General features: G+C 39.7%; 1 protein-coding gene across 3 annotated transcripts; it reads right to left on the bottom strand.

Moving 5' to 3' along the window:
• Nucleotides 1-4,536: 4,536 nt before the first annotated feature.
• On the bottom strand, nt 4,537-15,777 carry apbb1 (amyloid beta (A4) precursor protein-binding, family B, member 1 (Fe65)). Of its 3 annotated transcripts, none has more exons than XM_042414468.1 (15): nt 15,670-15,777; nt 14,338-15,002; nt 13,149-13,354; nt 13,006-13,065; nt 11,745-11,824; nt 11,569-11,635; nt 10,938-11,084; nt 9,393-9,520; nt 8,810-8,815; nt 8,494-8,608; nt 8,289-8,373; nt 8,111-8,191; nt 7,842-7,957; nt 7,319-7,495; nt 4,537-7,062 (listed from the first exon to the last, which is right to left on the bottom strand). In XM_042414468.1, exons 2-15 carry the CDS (start codon nt 14,978-14,980, stop codon nt 6,907-6,909), a joined length of 2,067 nt encoding a protein of 688 aa, XP_042270402.1. In that variant the 5' UTR covers nt 14,981-15,002; nt 15,670-15,777; the 3' UTR covers nt 4,537-6,906. The 3 variants fall into 3 exon arrangements, with proteins under 3 accessions (XP_042270402.1, XP_042270403.1, XP_042270404.1); XM_042414469.1 differs by having other exon boundaries at nt 14,338-14,997; nt 15,670-15,774; XM_042414470.1 differs by lacking the exon at nt 8,810-8,815.
• Between the last annotated feature and the right edge of the window lie 1,170 nt (nt 15,778-16,947).

The raw sequence follows: 16,947 nt of genomic DNA, 5'->3' as shown, positions 1-16,947 counted from the left end.
ATAATTAATCATTTCCCCACCAGAGATTTATTCTTAGCAGTGTGGCGAAAGCTTTGAAACAGCTCACCATCCTTAATGTTGGCAAATAACACTTACAGTATTATTAAAACAGTTTACCAAATGAATTAAATTTTAAAAATATTTAAATTTATTTTTTGGTCCTGGTTGAGATTTTCTGGGAGAGCAGGGACATCAATGGGGGGCTGAGTAAACACTGATAAAATATAAACCAAGAAATAATATACTGTAATGCTCCCACTGACCTTTAAATCTAAATTTACCAGTCTTTGACATACAACAATATGATGTATTTCTGAGCCTGTTTAACATGTCATGCATCATCACACGGCGCTGCATGTTACAGCACCACAGAGTAAGTTGAGGCTTCCCTGTAAGATTGGTATGTGTGTTGAACTGTTACTGAACCACCGCTGAGCTGCTGGAATCGCTGGAGGACCACTGGAGAAACGATTATCCAGACACCAGTGGGCTGCTGGCTGCTCCCACCAGCAAAGCAATCACTGTGTTATTTGGGAAAGAATGAATTACTGGACATTTTGAGATTAGGCCGCTTAATCCTCAAATGAATGGCTCAGGGCATTAATAGAGACTATACCAACATTTGTGTGCATCTGTATTGTCTGTCGTATATTCTGTATCGCCTGCTTCTAACATATTTTCTATTCATGTGAATTTGTATGACTGTGTGAGCAGGAATTGTTTTTTCATAAAACTCCCTATAGTAGTAGAATAAAAAAAAATACTATCCGCTCCTTTGGTTTTCCTTTGTAGTTGATCCAACTCTTGGTGTGTGATTTGCTGTGGCCCTTGCCAAAGCTCGGAGCTCTGTGGTGTCGTCCCTGATTACCAAGAAGCAAAGATCTCTGTAGAACCCAAGAGTGAGCAAAACAAAAAAAGCAGCAGACTGTAATGGGTAAGCACTGCTGAAATAAAGGCTGCAAAGAATATGAGAATCCTTATGCGAAGAGGTTTATTCTCGCAATATGAATCAGTCAGAAAAGACTGTGCCCCACAGGGATTTCCATCATCTCTCTCTCAGACCTTGATAGAGGTTTAAGACGGAGCTTGCTCGGGCTCTTTTATCTAGCCTGAGATTGGTGATTAGATTGAAGAGCCCAGCAGAGGAGGCAGAAGTCCTCTCCTCCACACCGAGAGGAAAAGCAATGTTCCACAAGACTACACATTCATTACTCAAAATAAATCTCCATTAAACAAATGCCATATGCATAATTAGGCTATAGGAATAATTATAATTGTGATTAGTTTCTCCATGGACCGACCTATGTAAATTGTGATTGACACCCAGCAAATACTGAGCGCATAAATCAGGCCTCAGTGATACACGGACACACACTGCAGCCCAATAACAAGCATCAGAATACAGGCCACAAAGGGAATTAGGGCATGGGTGGCTGTAAAAACATGCGACCATGGCACATTCATAACCCAAGAAGAGAACTACTGAATGTTTATTGTAAAAATTCAAAGAAATTTCACCGAATATGAGCAATAATCCGCCAAGAGATAGTAAAAATTACCCATGTCCACTCCTGTGATGTAAAACTGGGCAATTTTTGTTTGAAAACACACCAGTCGTATGTTTAACCCATGATGCAACAGGACACACTATACCAGTGGACTTTGATATGTTTAATCTATACAAACAGAAGTCAATCAGTCACCTAGCAGAGGGGTCCCAGTCTCTGTCTTCAAAAGGAAGCGATTATAGCCAGAACCTTGATCTGTCCGACTGCTCCGGGATCCCGCTGGCAGGGCAGAGCTGTTATTCATGTGGCGATGTGGAGCCCATTATTACCAGTCTGCAGCTGCTGTGGATTCCACTTGATGTGCACCTTTCATCTCCAAAGCCATCTCTTAGGGAAACCATAAGAGTACACTCAGTAGAGTGTGGATCTCCGCCAGGTGTGTCTGGTGGCATGTGGGTGGCGAAGCACCTACTGCGACGCCACCACAACTGCCAGACGCAACTGGTGGAGATGTGTAAAGTTTTGAATAAAGTTTTTTTTGTATAGTATTGTCTCAGTTTTCTTTAAGATGCATAGAATAGTGTCAGTGGTGGACTCAGGCTGTCTGAGAGGCAGGAGTGAAAAAATATAAAAGGGTGCTTGATACATTCAATGAGCCGCCATCAGCAGAGAACAACGATGCCTGGTCGGTAAAAAGGCTGCATAACATTTTAAATGTTTATTTCTCATCTGTCATAAAAACATGGAACTATTAACATTTTTAGAATTAGCTTTAAACAGTCTGGTCAGGGAAGCATGAAACTTGGTAAAAATCAAAGGAGAAATCTTTTGGCCATGAGTTTGTAAAGTTAATGACCTTGTTATGGTCAATTGGGAGTCTTCCTTCTCCACATCGGTTTCTAAGCTGGGTCTTAATCAGCTTCAGTTTGGAGAATGATCACTCGACTGATGCAGTTGTCTCTGGCAATGTAGCATATATTTTGAGGAGTTTTGTGTTATTGCAGGGCTACTCAAATGGTTCCCTGTCATAACAGGATACATTTTTTAAAACTTTTTAACATGCCTAGGCAGAGGTTCAAGTTCTACTGGGCAATCCATCTAATTGCTAAAGGCTAATGTAAACATACTTTTATCTCTCTCATCTCCTCCCTGGCTGCCTCTAGCTGCATTTTTCACATCCCTTGGTATTGTCTTCAATGTTCTGTCTCTTCTTGGCATCTTGTAATCACAGGGTAACCTAATGCTAATCTCCCTCTCTACAAGTGCAAGTTAATCCAAGCTAAAGGGTTGTAAACACATTTTGAATAAAGAATACTCTAATGATTTCCTTAAAGATTTTACTACACCACAAACTTGACTCCCAGTTTGCATTAAATATTTAATATCGAGTTAGCTAAGTATGTATCTAGCTAGTTAGCTGCTATCTATCTAGCATATTGTAGCATGTTGTAACAGCTTTGGACAGGCCTAAACATGCAACCAATTTAGAAGTCTACAGTATACATACATTAATAATGCATCTTTGATAAAAATTTAATCCATACACTCGTTTTAACTGCAAAAAGCCTTGCTATCAAACCTTGCTTGTCAAGGTTACAGCTTAGACTGCACTGACCCAAACAATCTAAAGAGGTTGTGACAAACTAGTGAGTAGTACTGTACCAGAATCAACTGAATGGAGTAATGTCAGCCACAACAGCTACATGTTTTTAAGGGTGCTTTATTTCCCTAATGGTCTGCCTACATAAAGGATACATTCATTTCTACCATAATGACCAGTTTACTCCATCGTAAAGGCATCTTACAGGGCAAAGTATCTCATGTTCTTCACTGGAAGGGCACTTCACCATGTTTTTTCTTTCATTGAAAGAGCACCCAATTCTACACTGAAGGGAACCCTAAATGGTATTTTTTCTACTTTTTTTCCACTAGAAGGGCACCCATACAGAACCTGCAGCTCACCCCATTACAACGGCAACTCATAGGGCACTGCATTACATTTTGTGGAGGTACTTTGAAGGGCAGTATCACACGTTCTTCCACTGAAAGGGCAACAATGAGGGCACGTCAGGCTACTTCATCCTGATTTACCCAGAACTCAGACAGCGATTACAGAACTTTGGTAGCTTTTCTCCTTTCTGCGTGCACTCTAGAGGGCATTTTATTATGTTTGCTCTACTCTGGGGGCACCTTAGGGAGCACTTTCACTGTATTTTTTTGAGACAAATTTTCTATGGATGTCAGTTTTGGAGCCATAACAAAATCCAAAATGTGGGCTGCAACAGACTAGGTAAGGGGTGTATTTAGCCTAGCCGATTGCCGTAAATGCCTTTTGCTGTCATAACACATATCATAAAATGGTGAGGACTGATGAAAAGATGAAAGGTTAAGCTTTACTATAGGCTCATAAGGAATTGTGTTATAAAATGTGTTTTTTTTAAAACGTTTTTCACTGCAACCACTAGAGATCCTTAAGCATAGTCATAAATGTGCACAAAAAATATTAGGCTGATAGGTCCAGTTGTTTGCAAGATTAGCTGCGGACAGATGCACACGTCCACGTCCACGTCCACGCACACGTCCACGCACACACACACACACGCACACACACACACACACACACACACACACACACACACACACACACACACAGGGACAGCAGTGCTGATATGAATTGAACAGGTGAATGGGGGGGAGGTTAGCATCTTTTATTCCTGCGCTATGTCTGGCCTGTCAATACATATGGTAAAAACCAATGTCAGCAGGTTTAATGCATATGCAAAAGGACCAGACATGTTATGTGTGGCTTCTTTTACATTTTAATGAAAAAGCTGCAAATGACAGATAAAGCCATTGATAGAAAATGAAAAAAAGCGTGTATGCTATAGGAGACATTTTCAGACTATAGGACCCAAACCTGCCCTTTGGAAACCAATCTCTTCAGATTCACTTGGCTTCACACCAGCCTAAAAACAGCAAAACCTCATCAGTGAGTCATAAGGTATTAAAAGACCACAAGATAAACAGCTATGATATGTTCACATTTATTGTGCAGTGACTTTTATATACATACATTTTATACACCTAATTTACATGAACAGAAATAAATTAATCTGCTAATGTTCTTTAACTCATCTGGCTTTAGTGTTGCCACTGACCGGACACAGCAAACTTTGAAGGAGTAAAAGCACAATAATTCCAAGTGACACATGAGTGACAAGGCAGTAATATGAGTAGTCTAATGTTGATTAGTGTTTATATCTTACACGTATAAAGAGGCAGTTGATAAGAGTTTTAGTGTTCGGTAACTTCTAAAACATTAAAAACATCACTAGGGATCTGTGTCACACTTGTTAACACTCTTCTGAGGATACTTTCATTATAGAAATCATTTTTAAAATAATGATTTGAAAGATAAAGTTTCTAGGAAATGAACGAGTCACAGTGAAAATGACTCAATGCTTATAGCAGGTAGGTGAAATGATTTTAAAAATATTTTCATCTCAGACCATGGCGGTTTAACAACGTTACACACAAGTAACAACTCAAAAACAGTTAACACAAAGTCTCTCTTTAAAAAAAAAAAAAAATCTCAGCATGATGCTATTTGTTTATGGTATTAAGAAATCACTGTTTCAAACATGTATTTTTTGTGTACATGTCTACACATTGCTTTCCACAATATTTTGTTGTAATTTCATTGAGTGATATATCTCCACTGAAAGAATTTCTAATTTGTAAAAAGACACATTTTGATGTGGTTTCGTCTGTATCTGTAGATTTGTTTTTATCGCTTTATAGTGAAGTCAGTTAGCCTGAGGATGTTTATTAAGCAGCTACCAAAGAAATGCCCTGCAGAGGTCAAAGTTACCAAAAATCTTACAAACTGCGTCTTTAATATTAGAGATGACTAGTACTATTGTGCTACATACAGTATTAATCACTTACATATACATAAAGATAAAATACAACTTGGCTAATTAGTGTGTTCTTTATAAAAAGTAAATCTAATAATGTGAAAATCATCTTACTTGTGTACATTTTAGTGTGTTGAAACAATAAAAATACATTAATGGGAGTGGCCACGGCCCACACATCAAAATGTGGCAAGGAAAAAATAAAAATGTAAACCACCGGAGAAGTCTTCTTTAGGTTTCCCATATACACAAACTGTAAATACAAACATTAACCTGCTCTCATCTTCTAAATGTTCTACTGCTAGCTTATGATAAACACTGACACTTACTAGAGTGACATGCCTAGGAAACACGAGAACAACACACCAACCCCAGCCTCCTCTTACCATTAACACAGAGAGAATTTACAGGATACATTGATGGGTCTTAAGCACTAAACTGCTGCAAGCAGCAATAACTCTAAGCTATCAAAACATGCAGCTTGTGGTGAGGTTCTACAGTACTATTCAGTAGTTGGTGGCGGTAAACGGCTGTGTGAAAAACCCAGAGTTTGTATTTCTTATTACTATTATTTCTATCACACCAGAATGATTTTTCATCATGGCTCCATTGTTCCATTAGCCTTGCACCCAATGTAGCCAGACTCTCATTAACACATAATCACATGGCAGCCATCTTATCACCACACCATACAGGAACATCTGTTTATTGCACACTAGCACTGAACTTGCAAATGTTCATGCAGAATGTATGAGAAACACACTACACTCAAATCAGTGGTTGCTCACTATGTGACAGATGACCATACAGCTCTTTGGAAGACTAAAATACATTGTTTGGGAGGGTCGGAGACATATAACTACGTGGCACACTACTGAAGCGTCTACAGCGCTTGTATTACAACCTAAGGTGGTAGAGAGAGGTGCAATGATGTTTTAGAAAAACAACATTAGGATGCTTGACACCATCTGAAAATGACTGCATTACAGTACCTTCTTTAGACAGTAGAAAAGGAGGAGTGTTAGAGATGGTAATTGCACCAAGGAGGAAAAGGGAACGAGACAACTTCTGTGAGAATCTAGCAACCTCTTTTTCAAGCAAATTTTTAGCGTCTTTTAGCATGTAAAATATATTACATCCATATCCAACATTCATAGCATTGTTTCTGTTAAAACACAAAAATAGTTAAGAATCACAGAAAGAATCCCAGCCAAGAAAAAATAGATGCCAGGGTTTCATCTGTTTGGAGATGAGTTTAAAATCGTTGTATAAAGTAAAAGCCCCAAAAAGGAAATAAATGCTATCTTTTCAGTCACACATTTTCCCCCACAAACTACTCCACGCACTAGACTAGCGGCTAGACAAGTGAAACGGTCGTAAGGCGCAACTGTGGCAGAAGGATGAGAGCAGACGTGAGAGTGAGAAGGGATTGTTGTGATGGACCTTGTATTTAATGGACTGTGGATCATCTTCGCTCCGACTCAGGGGGATTGAGAGCCTGACCTGTAGCTCTTAAAGCTGCCCAGGAGACTCTGGACCCCCTTCTTGACACGTCGAGCCACAGAGTCAGAAGGAGGAGTGGGCAGACAGGAGGCTAGGCTAGGTGGACGTGCATCCAAACATTTCTGGTAGCGAAGCTATAAAAAAAAAACACACACACACACCCATAAATGGTCAACCACAGACACTAGACTAAACACAAACACTGGATTCTGCATTTAAACATCTGGGTGAGTTTTGCAAAAATCAATTTGGAACACAAAAAAGAAAAAGTCCTGACAGAATTAAAACACAGAGAATAATGCATATTCAGATATCATTGGCGAGTCCCTTTACATCTCCTGTCTCAAATGTGTGTGTGACTTTCATCTCATGTATTTGTTGATGACTCACCATGCAGGCAGCCTGTACAGCCTCGCTCAGACTGGCAGCATTGGGTTCGCACCAGAACTTGTGGCAGGTGAACTCTCTGGGACCCTCCGCCATGATGAAAGCAAAGGTGTGAACGTCCTTCCCGACACCCATGAAAGACAGGAAACGCACCCTGCACTCTGACAACACCTCTTCATTCTGGAGTAGGAAATATTTAAGATTTTATTAAAGATTCATTTGAATATTTTATATGGTTACTATTTTTACATTTTCACAAATTGTAATATTCATGATGTATCTCCAGCCAAAATACATCTTGGAATTGTGAAGTTTCCAAAAGAAAAAACAGGAAAACATCAATCACAGTTAAAGCACATCTTACCTAAGTTCACCTTTTTAAAGCTATGCAGCTACAGGTAACTTACATAAATCCATGATGCCTAAAATGACCCTGCACTTCATGATGAAACCTTTGCCCCTAATTCACAATCAACACTGTCACCCTCCCGCAGTCCCCAGTCATGTTCAGTTTGTCATCTGTTACCTGTCTGGAGAGTATCGTGAGGGTGGCAGGTGCGACATTCACAGAGACAGGAGCCCATTCGCTTTTATCTTTCTCATTCATTGCTACCTCTAGCGCATCATTGATTATATCCATACCTGAGAAAAACACACACAGAGCACATGATAGGATGCATTAACATTATCATAGCCAATCATAATAATGAAACAAAAAATACAACAACATGCTAAGGCACAAACTGCTTCAGTGATTAAATAAATCATGGCAATATCTGAGCGTTTTTTTCTTACCCACAGGCTTCACCACAGGCCCACTACCAAGGTAATAAACATTAAAGCGCTGGAAGAGTTCATTTTTCGGAGCAGGAAACTCTGTTAAGAAATAAGGCAGCATTGAGTATTCTGTTTCAACAATTTGAACAATAAGTAAAATACAAATATGTAAACCCTTTAAGGTAGTTTGGTTTACCTTCAACAGGGATGACCACAGGTTTACCCGGGTCAGAGTCCAGCCTGCTCACCCCTGGCCTGGTCGCCTTTCTCTCCATCATTATCTAACATCAGAGAAGAAAATATGTGGAAATTACAGGTTAGAATTTTTTTTGTGGATTATAAAAAAAAAGGCATTATGCGGAATACATAATCATACATATTCAAAACAAACAGGAGCTGACCTTTGAACACATTTCATGTAAGCTGGTGGCGATGTTCTTGGCAGGTGAGTCACAACGGAAAACATGACACTTCAGAACCTGGGTCAGGTTGTCTCGAGCCACATAAGCGAAGTCCCTGCAGGTGAAACCAGATTGAAAAGGCTACATTCACATGCTGAATCATTAATACTAGCATAAATGTGTGAGCCAGTTAGTACAAATGTATGCTTACAGGCACATAAAACACACAAACACAGACACAAACACTACAAGAAGTAACAACAGCACAAGACAATCATAAGAAAACACTTTTAAGATAGAATTCATTTGAGTATACCTTTCCCTGTTCAGGTCGGAAAAAGCAGCATGGAAGAAAAAACACGATTGTTAGAATACGGTGATGCAGGTAGGAGACAAAAACAGGACATATCAGGGTTGTTATTAGTCTGTAATGTTCTTCACAATCCAGCAGAGGGCAGCAACATGCATTAAAAACAGCAAACACAAGCCATGGCAGATCCCTGTAAGATCCCCTCCAGACATGTTTTATGAGATATAAAAATACTCTGCTTTGAATAATAATGTGTCAGATTTGGTTTTTCCATTAAAAAAAGTTCAATTACCGGGTTAAAAATTCTTCAAATTACATCTACTCCTTCTACCTCATTAAAAATCCATAATATATGACACACTTGTGTAAGTTGCATACTGGCCTATGATTAGCTTTGCTAAATGTGAATATAAAAGAAATTTTTCCTCCATGACCAATAAAAAGTATGGTTTAGATCTGAGATCAGACATGAAATAAAACTGGCCAATGATATAAAGCAAGCTTTGTTAAAAGCAAACGTAAAACTTGAGTACATAAACAACGTGAAGATCTGGCATCTCTTCTTTGTTTTTGTCTGGTGGATACTGACCTGCCATTGTCTCGGCCTACACCCCAAACACGGATGCTGCCAATTGGCTGAGCATGAAGCAGTGTCTGGCCCAGTGGGTCGATCAAGTTCATGGTGTCATTCTCCAGCACCATCAGCATATCCTTTCCCTGTCAAAACACACACTCTCTTAGTATGAGTGGTCTGACTTAAAAGACAGGGTCAGACATCACCGATGGCCCGCAGCCAGTAAAAGTTTATGCGGGGCAAGTTGTCTGTCACTTCTGATTGGCGGTCACTGGTCCGCCAATCAGAGTCATGGGTAAGTCTCTTCGAAAAAGAAAGTAACCCAGCCACAGAGAAGCACCTGCAGCACGTCGCTCTTCACGCTTGATGGAAAAGACGCACTGTTTCCAGGACAGAGAAGCACTGTGGGCGGTTCGAGCCTCAGCCCAGTGGAGTAAGAGGTAGCTCACGTGCCTGCTAACATGTATGTTATACGTGTGAGTGTGTGTGTGTGTGTAATGTTACCGACACTAGATAGTCACCTCAGCTTGTGTTGTTTTCTGTTGATGTACCAGCTGCACCAAACTCAGCTGTGGTTGGATCTTATTTGTGCCGTGTACCTCACTAAGGCAGCGTGTTGTGTAACCAGCTGTTGTAGAGCAAGTGTACCATGCACATAATGGTAATTTAATTGCTCTTTGTAGCTCTGTGTTTCTGTTGCTGCTATGAATAACTACTTCGGACTTTGGAGAGGGACGGCGCTTTTTGTCCCAGCTCATATACACTCAGCTAGATTTAACCCTTTTGTATTACCGTCTGTCTGGCCTGCCACTGGACAGCGAGCTGTGGGGCTGAAAACGCAGTTTTTGTCCTTTCATTGTTATTTCAAAAACAACGTCTCTGCCTTTGTGTGTTTCGAATGCTTTTTACAGTTTTGACAGGGTTACTAAAATGTAATTCCTTGTTGATGCAGTTATAATTACAGTTACAGGCTGAAACTCATTTTTAAAACAATCCTAATGAATTCCCCTTTTACCCAGAATCCCCTTATAGAAAAGGACACTATAAGGAGAATGTGCTTAATTTCATATTTTGCATATTTGTATAATATATCAATATTACATATCCATAACTAAAGGGAAATAACTAAATCTAAAAGGGAACTTCACTGTTGTGCGTCTTATGTTTGCAATGAATAAATCACCAAAATTGTGGAGAAAAAAGTTATTTTCATTTTTTGGCTGACGGGCCAGTGAAAATACACAAGGGGCCAGTAAAACTCTGATCTACTGACCAAGTGGGCTGGCAGGGGAAAAAAATTACATTGGACCCTGAAAGATCTTGCCTATTTTTACTACTTGAGATAATTTCCAAACTCCAGTATAAGTTTTGACAGAGAAACTTTTCAGAACAGCTTAAAAAAATACCTGGAAACGGTGGTTGGCAATAACAAAAGATTTTAGTGTTATTCAAGTACTATTATAAAATACAATGAAACTGTGTGAGCGTCTGAGTGTGAATTTAAAACATTACAGGAAGTATCACTCAAGTGTCTGTGTAATTCAGTAAAAATCATCTCACCTCTCCCCAGATCCCAGCGGTGTCGTGAAGGTTGTGTTTGTGATAAGAGAGCTGTCTGATGCAGTTATTGACAGCGACGCTGCTCTTGCCTGGCGCCATGTCCTCCTCAGACATCTCTACCCAGCCCAAGGAGCGCACTGCAAAGCACTAACAGAACAAAAGATGGAGAACAGTAATGTTAGGAAACAGGTCATTTAGGAGTCTTTTATTACACACTTCGTTTTGCTGGCAACTCCATTACTGAGTAAATGCTTGCTTGGCAAAAACATGCAAATACAACAAGAAAAACAATCCCACTTATGGCTTTATTGCTCAGGGTGCACAAAAAGTGCAAAAATAAATCAACTGCTATTCCAGCACTATTCATATGTACGAGAACATTCATTCCACAACACAAAAAAAACCAAACTTCAAGTGTTTTTGCTTTTTCCAGTGCCTGATTGGAAGGAGCTAGTATATAAAATATAAAATAATTTCACTCTCTGCTTGTTCCGAGCAGTTTTCAACTCCAGTTCTGACGCCAGTTGTTCTTTTCAAGAGTAGCAGCAGTAATTTTCATACTCAATCTGGTTTTGAGCCCACAATTTACTCTCAACATAGTCTAGAAATCCAACAGGAAATACCAATTTACCTTAGTCTCTAAATCTGTGCAGAGTGGAGCGAGCTTCTCTTCTTCATCAGACTGGGAGCAATTGTAGCTAAAGGATAGAAGAGAAAAAGAACAGAAAATGAGAATAAGAACAGGTGGAAACTAAAGAAAACCAAATACTACCTAATAACTAATTAAATGACTGTAACACTACATACTTTAAGTTGATGGATGCATAGCGTAGAGTTGCCCCTTCAAACTCCTTCAGACTTTGATCAGATGCAACCTCTCCCTCCTCCTAAAGAAACAGATTAGAAGAAAAACAAATAGTGATGAGTTACAAATGGAAACTACATTTTACAGCATAGGCTGAGAGTGAGACATCTCACCATTCAGTTAACCTGACTAATGAAAAATATTTTGGTCAAATGATCATGTACCAATAAGACATTAAGGGTCCTGAAATAGTGGACCATGTGAATTTGAGTTCAGATATCATCAGCTGTTACTGGCTTATCACAGACATCAGATTCTCTGTGTATGTATATATGTTAAAAAACAAAGATCCACAACTATTTTTGTTGCCTTCAAGATGTGGAATTATATACCAATTAGGGATGTCAACGGTTAACCATCAAGAATATTTTAGACCGCATGTTACGCATGTCAGTCTATATATTCATTTGCATACACACTCTGCTAACGGCTAGACAATTATGGTGTAAAACCAACTCATATATGGAGTGTTTTATTGTGGGTTGTTTGTAGCATTAATGTTGCTATGCTAGCGAGTGTCTTAAAGTCTGTATAGTGAGTGTGTTAGAGTCAGTCAGCACTGAAAATGTTTCGTTAGTCCAGTTTAACCTGCAGAAACCTGGAGTTTCTGAAGGCTCGAGTAACGTGTTTTTCTGTCACGGAGGAAATAAATTCATGATGAGTGAAATGAGTCCAATGCGTCTTCCAGTGTCTCTACTGCAGAGAACGGAATATGTCGAGCTGCCAAATACCGCTGTCACAGATGATAAGGAGTCTTATAAATGCTAACTGCCGGAGAAAATAATTTTAGACCGCTTCCAAGAGCCTGGCAGGAGAGTGTGTGAGTCTGTAACTATACTATGATGTAAATTATATTCAAAAAGTAACCTTATTTTTCCGGTCGTCTTATAAGAGTCGCCTTATTCATATTATTATTTATATTTGTACCTCAAGCCTGAGTACGTTATGCCATCGAGAGCTACTGTGACTAAACACATTGAAAAATACTTTGAGGAGAGGGATGAGCTAAAAGTCAAGCTAGCTCTGACCACGGGACAGCTCTCACAAATGAAAGCTACATCACAACTTTTCCTAAAAATTAACCTGTTAGTTACCGGTATGGGTATTGATCTGTCAAAGCAAAATTAACCGACTGTCATCCCTAAAAACCAATTCATCTCCTCTCTAGTGTGCAAGCAAAACATCATTCTTGGCGTGACTTGCCTTCCACAGCTCTCCTTCACCTGCTCCTTCGTCTGTGCCAGAAAGGTTAGCCCAAGATTCCTGGAAAATTTAACAGTAGTTTTAATATCTACAGTCTCACATGTCAGTATCTCTATCCAAGCAAAATGTGCATTAGACCTCACCTCATGCTCCTCACATGGTGTAGTCTCCAGGGACATAGTGGACGACATCATGGAGTCACCAACTTTACCCAGAGGTGAAGGAGGCTCCCATTGGGTGGTGCCTGTGGGGATGTGCCAGTAGTATGTGCCCGATGTATCTCGCACCCTCATCCAGCCTGAGGGGAGGTCTGTGTCAGTCTCAAAAGCACTGGAGTCCCAGAAGGACTCTAAGAGGCGAGAAGAAAAGGAGAGACAAAAAAGAAAAGTTGCTCCAGGTCTGGTTTAAAAAGGAGAAAGAAAAACACTCTGACCATGACAGAAGAAACATAAACAAAAAGGAAGAAACAGGAACACCACTTTCAAATTGAAACACTAAATTCTTAAAATTAGGTCACCTTGGCCAGCCAACAGTCTATCTTCTTAACTTTCTTTCAGTAAGTAAAGATATCTTTGGTTGGTTCAACTCATTTTATAATAGTTATATATATATATATATATATATATATATATATATATATATATATATATATATATATATATATATTCCTTCTTATCAACTAACCGCTGAAGGAGAGAACTGGTTTAAACAACATCCTTGAAGGAAAAATTCATAATTTCTGCTTGTTCCAACAAACTATGAAACACCTAGTGTTGCATTTGTTAAGTTGTTTCACCTCATAGATGTTGGTTTGAGGCAAAAATGTCATAAACAGACCAGATAACTTAAATATTACAGAAGTGATTACATGAAACGTCATTGGCATCAACAAGAGGTTCAACCAGACGCACCAAATCAACATTTTTCAATAAGAGATCATGGAGATTGTCTCCAATGCTCAGTTTTTACATTCCATCATACAGAAAGTTATAATAACAATACAATAGCTACATAATACTGCAGATTTTATGTTTATTACATGTTTGCAGACTATTGGATTTCTTCTGTAATCACTAAATGTTTAGAAAAGCCATGTGCATAATATGGGCCTTTTCACATTAAGTTTAAAACAAATAATTATTTAAAGTTAAAATTTAGAGTCTCAACTCTGAAAGATATGCTATTTACTCACACAACCCTTTCACCCAAATATTTGCAATAGAAGCAATTTAAACCTCCACACCTCCAAACTGTGACTCATGGGTGTAAAAAAAAGATTTATTATACCAGACATGTGTGGCTTAGACGTCAGCCCATTGTTCTTCTATTTACCTTTGTTGCCATTTGGAGAGCTGTCAGCTGTGTTGTCCTGAGACACCGTGGGCCAGCTGGACTCTTCATCACTCGGTGTCCCGTTCATGTTGGAGAACAAGAGACAGGCATTCCTTCCAACAACACTGCCCTCTCTCTGAGTCTCCATATTACTCTGTTTTACAGCCCCTTTCTCTCCTCTGGTGTCACCTGATGTCTCTTCATCCTCCTCTGACTTCTCCTCCTTTTCTGTATTATCCTCTTCTCTCTCTTTCTCCTTTTCTTCTGTGGACTCCAGAGTTTCGATGAGAAGCGGCTCATTAAGGATGTTTTTGGACTCCTCCTGGCTGAGACCAGGTGTCATTGCTATTTTGGGAGACTTGGTTTGCTCCTCATTTCCCTGTTGTTCTTCCTGAGTGGTGTTCTGATGTGGGAAGTCCTCCTTGTTCCCATTCTGGCTGATATTGCAGTTGTGGTCCTGGTCCTGCTGGTTCTCGGCTACTTTCCGCAGCTGGTTCTGGCCTTCCTTTACCCACTTGGCATTGTTGCCTGTGGACTCCTGGTCGCACCAGTGGCTGCTGTCATTCAGCTTGTTCTTTAACTCTTCATCTTGCTTTTGTTTATTCACAACATATGACATATCTTCATCGTCATGGCCACCCATGGTAACTTTCCATGCAACTGCTCTGATTGAGAGAGATGTTGAGATTTATTAGCATTGCCGTCAGCAGGCTAGCAAATAAGAGGCTAACGTTAGCTTGTTTTGACTTTACCTTGTCAGAGTTACAGAATAAGAGCTGCAATTGCTGGGTATGATAGTATTACGCAATGTTAAGTAAGTCGCAACTGCAAATAAAAGCTTAAGTTGACGAAACTATACAGCAAAAAGCAAGATTTCGAGCTGAAGACTAAAGTCTGTTTCGCATTCGTCTATTCCGGGTCGCTAACAACTGCCGTTACTTTCACTGTTGGATTTTTCGGACGAATGTGAAACGAACTTCAGCAGCTTCACCTTCCATTTGCCAACACGACCTTTTTCTCTTTTGATATTGAGCTCAATATAGAACGAATCAGGAGCTCAGTGCATCATTATAGATTCAGTAGACCGGTTTTTAACAAAAAATACATTCTAAACCCACACTGCGTGCTAAAACACAGCGATATTAATCGAATACCATCGCCGCAGCTGGATCTAACGGGCACCATCCACCATCATCACCGTCGTCATCTTGGCTAGGCTAACGCTAGCTCCACGGCTAGCTAGCAAGCTAACGTTGCCAAACAAGAAAATCAAAGCGAACTTAGCTTAAGTGACAGTGATTCATCAAGCTTATGTTAAAAATGTCGACTTACCAGGTCCACCAAACCCCCTGTTTTCGAGATATGCTGAACTATGCGAGCTAACTACATATTTCCATAAATCGTGTTCTGGGTGGTGGTTTCTGTCAGTGGGCTCGACTGGTGATGGAGGGCGAACCTGCGTCACGGATTAACGTCACGCCCAGAGCCCACTGCTGCCAGTCAGGAAGGGAAAAACAGGAAAGTTTTGGACAATATTGATCCGGCTCTGTTTGCTATGATTAAATTAATCTAATTTAATATTATATATAATGCATAGCTTCCGTGCCAACAGTAATATTTACATAGTCTGGTACGTGCAACAAATAGCAACATATACAGACATTTCGTAAAAAAAGTAGATATAGAATTGTTATAGGCATTTATCAAAGAAAAATAAAATAAAAAGGAGCACTGTCTCCAGCAGTCCAAGAAGGGTCTTGAATTAATTTAATTTAGATTGATTCTGAACGGTAATTAAAACCACTTACATAGAAAAGAGATTGAAAAATAGTGCTTTTATATGAATAATAATAATAATAAATTATAATAATATATTGAATTTGTACTGCTCTTTTCATTTATAGTGAAACTCAAAGTGCTACAGTATTAATAACACAGAACACACAACATGAAGAAAATTGTGATAAGAGATAAGATGAAAAAGCCTTCCTAAATAGAAAGGTTTTTAGGCCTTTTTTGAGAATCTGGGGTCTGAGCTGCCCTCAGATGGTTAGGTTGCTCCACAAGCATGGTGCAGTAGCACAGAAGGCCCCATGGTGCGGAGCTTAGTACTGGTGGCCCTGAGGAGCAAGCTTCTGGCAGATCTGAGGGTACAGTTGGACGTTTGTGGTGTGATCTGTTCCAGTAGGTAGGAAGGCGCATGTCTGTTAATGGATTTGTATGTGAGCAGCAGGACTTTGTAGTCAATCCTGAAGGAGACAGGGAGCCAGTGCAATGAAAACAGTATTGATGTTGTATGTTTGTGTTTTTGCACTCTCATCAGGATCCTGGCAGTGCTGTTTTGAATGTACTGAAGCCTCTGGATGCTCCTGCCAGGGATCCCTGTGAAGAGCTGCATTGCAGTAGTCCAGTCTTGAGGAGATAAAGGCGTGGACAAGTTTCACTGCATCTGACAGGGTTAGAGAGGGGCAGATTTGGAGATGTTTTTGAGATGGTAGAAAGAGGCTTTGCACAGATGTGTTATATGGTCATCAAAAGTAAGCTGAAGGTCAAACCTTACACCCAGATTATTGACTGAGGAGGAAAGAGGGATGTCCTGGCTGTCAAATG

Source organism: Thunnus maccoyii, chromosome 6 (assembly GCF_910596095.1).
Source record: "Thunnus maccoyii chromosome 6, fThuMac1.1, whole genome shotgun sequence".
Classification (NCBI taxonomy): Eukaryota; Metazoa; Chordata; class Actinopteri; order Scombriformes; family Scombridae; genus Thunnus; species Thunnus maccoyii.
This window is presented reverse-complemented; position numbering and strand designations above follow the sequence as displayed.

Excerpts from the sequence above, each read along its gene's own strand:
- apbb1 (XM_042414468.1), bottom strand. The coding sequence starts at position 14,980 with ATGGGTGGCCATGACGATGAAGATATGTCATATGTTGTGAATAAACAA. Across the intron at positions 11,825-13,005 it reads GTGAAGGAGAGCTGTGGAAG|GAGGAGGGAGAGGTTGCATC; the intron begins GCAAGTCACGCC and ends CTGTTTCTTTAG. Across the intron at positions 11,085-11,568 it reads GCACAGATTTAGAGACTAAG|TGCTTTGCAGTGCGCTCCTT; the intron begins GTAAATTGGTAT and ends TTGTTCTGTTAG.